Source organism: Pyxicephalus adspersus, chromosome 9 (genome assembly GCF_032062135.1).
Source record: "Pyxicephalus adspersus chromosome 9, UCB_Pads_2.0, whole genome shotgun sequence".
Taxonomy (NCBI): Eukaryota; Metazoa; Chordata; class Amphibia; order Anura; family Pyxicephalidae; genus Pyxicephalus; species Pyxicephalus adspersus.
This window is the reverse complement of record NC_092866.1, coordinates 65,348,827-65,352,577: the sequence shown is the minus strand read 5'-3', so window position 1 is coordinate 65,352,577 and position 3,751 is coordinate 65,348,827. Positions and strand designations below refer to the sequence as shown.

The window sequence follows — 3,751 nt, the reverse complement described above, 5'->3', positions numbered from 1 at the left end:
TTTAGAATAGATCTCTATATATACGTTCTATATGTTCTCACCTACGCGCAGCGTCCAGTACAGAATCCTCGGATTTCCCCGGCAGACTCCTCTGATTTTATATATTAGTAAAGTTAATTAGCTGCCAGCCCTGATGGACATTTAATCTACTTTACAGACAGACCAGACAGACTCTCATTTCATGGCTGACCCCCAGGCTAATGAGTGTCCTCCGCCGTCAATCTTTAATGTCCAGTAAAGAAAAGCGAAGAATCCATTTGCTTTTATGGAGCCAATTTACAAAGATCTGCAAAGTCATTTCTTCCCAGCCTAAGCTACTTTTCTGGAATTTTTATATTGAATATATTTTCTATTCTTTGTATTATAGTCTGGCAACAATTAGAACCAAAACTCTATAATAATCTTTCTATTATTCGTGATCTGATGAAGCAGACCTTGCTCTGTGAAACGCGTCATCATCTTGTTTCTCGGAAGATCTCCCAACTATATTGTTTATATGTGTGTTTGTATTGTTGTGACTGCTTTTATATTACATATTTAAAGTGAAAATAAAATACATTTATGTTTTTATTGATTTATGGTTTTGGTAGGTATAAAAAAACTAATTTTTGGTGCCACTTTTGCTTTTATATTGAACTTATAAAGATTTGGCACACACATTTCACCATTGAGGAGAATTACTGGTGAATAGTGAATAGGAGAGATTTATCTATAAATCAGATTTAATCAGATTGTTATCCTTTGTTGAAATATGTCAACAAATATATTTAATATCTATTTTTATTTCTATTTTTATTGGGTTCCCTATGGCACCTAAAGCGCACAGTAAAGGCAGATTTAACAAAGAAGCAGATCTGATAGAGGGACGATTGGAGGGAATAATAAAGGGGAGGCGCAAGGAAAATTCGATGAGAAAACTGGAGGGCAGATTTATAGAGTGGAAAGGTTAGGGAGCAGATATAATAAAGGGATTGGTGGAGGGCAGATTTAATAAAGGGGGCTGCAGTGTAGATTTAACTAGAGGGCAGCAAGGCTATAAAGCAGATTTAATAAAGGGGGTCTGGAGGGTAGATTATTAGAGTGGAAAAGCTAGGGGGCAGATTTATTAAAGGGGTTGATGGAATGCACATTTAATAAAGGGAGGGCTGGAGGGTGGATTTATTCAGTGGGAAGCCTAGAGGGCAGATTTAATAAAGGGAGGCTGGAGGGTAGATTTAAATGTGTACACTTATATACTGTCAGTCAGTTATAGAGACCTGATGAAGGAGCTCCTGAGTAACCCCTGAAACGCGTTGTCCTGAATGTTTTTGAATAGATAAGGTTCATTCCGCACACATATTATTATGTTAAAGCTTCTACATTGTATTCTGTTTTGGTCGTTACCAAGACTCAAGCCTTGGCATGGCAATTACACTCCGAGGGAGAGCTACTTAGAAAGAATCCCTAAAACAGATGAACTCCCCTATAACAAAGCATTTGGTGCTCCGTAACATTTTATGATTGTTAAAAGCAATAAAACTTTTATAAGCTCTCCACTAAAAAACAATTTCTATCCAGACAGCGGAGGAGTCACTTACCAGAGGGCTGACCGGCTCCTGGAAGGGAACACTCAGACTGTTACAATACAGAGAGAGAACCAACTTCTCACATTTCTGCAGAGAGAACAACATGCAAAGATACATTGTTAGCAGTTCCACCCAGAGAAGGTTGCTAAATGATGCTTCTGCCATTTCCCCCGATTCATATAACAATGGGCCTGATTTATTAAAGCTCTCCAAGCCTAGAGAGGATACATTTTCATCACTGAAGCTGGGTGATCCAGCAAACTTGGAATGGTTTTCACAAGATCATTTGTTATTTACTAGGAATTGTTTTGAATCCTGGACCAGATCCATTCCAGGTTTGCTGGATCACTCAGCTTCACTAATGAAAGTGTATCCTCTCCAGCCTTTTGAATAAATAAGGGCAAATGATTGGTTAAACCAAAAACTGGAATTCTTTATATTCACTTTCAATACAACGAATGGAATCATTTGGAGGCGGGATGAAGGTTTAGTGCAAAATAACACTTTTTAATAAATTAAACAATTCATTTTTTTAGCGGCATATATATTCACCAAAAAAGGGGGACCACCAAGGAAAGAGGAACTTGGATATTAAAGAGGGGTAGTCCATCAAGGGGCAATGGGGGAGGGGGTATGGGATTTATCACATGTGTAATGTGGCAGCTCATAGGTGAATCTTGTGTGTAATAGGAATCTCTCCGGTACGTTGTATACTGATACTGATGGTGAATCTGGTTTACTATTGGATTCCGTTATGTTGTATGTTGGTTGGTGAATTTTGTTGGATTTTAAATTTGATGGGTGGATTCCATAAATGAAATCTCTATTCTATTGAAGCCTGAAAGATAAATCCTCTTCGGAAATTATAAGTGATTATAATGAATGAATATAATGAATGAATGAATATAATAAATCAATTAAAAATAGCTAAATGTATTACCAATCCACAGAGTGCACTGCCCCTTGTTAAAATTTGTTTGATTTTGCTATTTATCTGAGTATAGGTCTATATTATTCCCACGCATATATTCACTTACTGTACACTGTTCTGATATCGACTACTCCTTCAGAACAATAAAACTTTCTATGGTTAGTCCCCTCCTGCTAGTTTGCTAAATATTAGATTGGTGTGTAGGTGTTACCAGCATAAAATACTTATAATAACAGAATAATCATTTGCTCGGTGGACTCACCCTCTGATCACAGGCGTCCAGGTGCGGTAACATCCCCTCCTCTATTTTATTGTCACGGCTGTACCGAACGTTATCGCAGTCATACTCCACTTCTGGTTTGTTCATATTACGGCATAGCGTGCAGACCCATTCACCACTGCAGGATACAAGTGAAAATTATCGCTGATTTACAAATATTTCCAACTTTTCCCTTGGGGTGATGGAGAAATGATTATTTTAGCTGCAGGTTTCACTCTGGCCAGCAGGTGGCAGCTCAGTATAATTTATTTCCACAATTCACCATCTCAGCAAAGAAGAGATTTCTACAATCATTGAGGACTGAAATGTGTTTTAGTGAGCTCACATTTTGCATTATTATTTTATTGCTCATAAAACACGCTTTATTGATTATTTATCAGGCAGTGCAGTCAGAAACCTTGCTATATGACTGCAGAGATAAAATCAATAAACTACATGCCATCTGATATATTACTGAAATAAAGCATTGCACTCACATACATATATATATATTATACACAGCGTAACAATTAGGAATGGGTTAACAGCATGCCACAAGCACTACCTACACTGGGAAGCTGAGCAGAGCTGGCACATGGCAGGACAGGTGATAGACTTTCGGACAATTGTCGCAGCATAACATTTCCCCTCCATTCAGACAAACTGCGCAGAAATCTTCATTCTCAATATGGCCGGGGCCCTCCGACTTCTTCAATGAAATTGGCTCCATGTTGGTTTTACACTCCTGGCTCTGTTCTTCCATGGCTTCTGGTGCCAACATATGTCGGATCTCGTGACCTGTCCCACCTGTGTATGAGTGAATCCGTGGGAAAATGTGGGGCTTGGGTGGGGGCGGCAGCACAGGATTTGGGGTGGAATGACGAAAGGAGTCCATGGTGTAGGCTATTGGGGCTTGCTGTGGTTCATCTATGAGGGCACTGGAAGCGATGGAGACACTGGGAGCACTGGAGACACTGGGAGCACTGGGAGCACTGG

General features: G+C 39.2%; 1 protein-coding gene across 1 annotated transcript in view; it reads right to left on the bottom strand.

Annotated features, from left to right (window-relative positions):
* The window catches only part of TRIM66 (tripartite motif containing 66), a gene marked incomplete in the record, with an annotated part of 20,361 nt that overhangs the window by 2,766 nt on the left and 13,844 nt on the right, over nucleotides 1-3,751 (bottom strand). Inside the window, 3 exon segments of the mRNA XM_072421578.1 lie at nucleotides 1,578-1,652; nucleotides 2,759-2,894; nucleotides 3,325-3,738. Of these exon segments, the coding sequence (XP_072277679.1) occupies nucleotides 1,578-1,652; nucleotides 2,759-2,894; nucleotides 3,325-3,738 (625 nt within the window).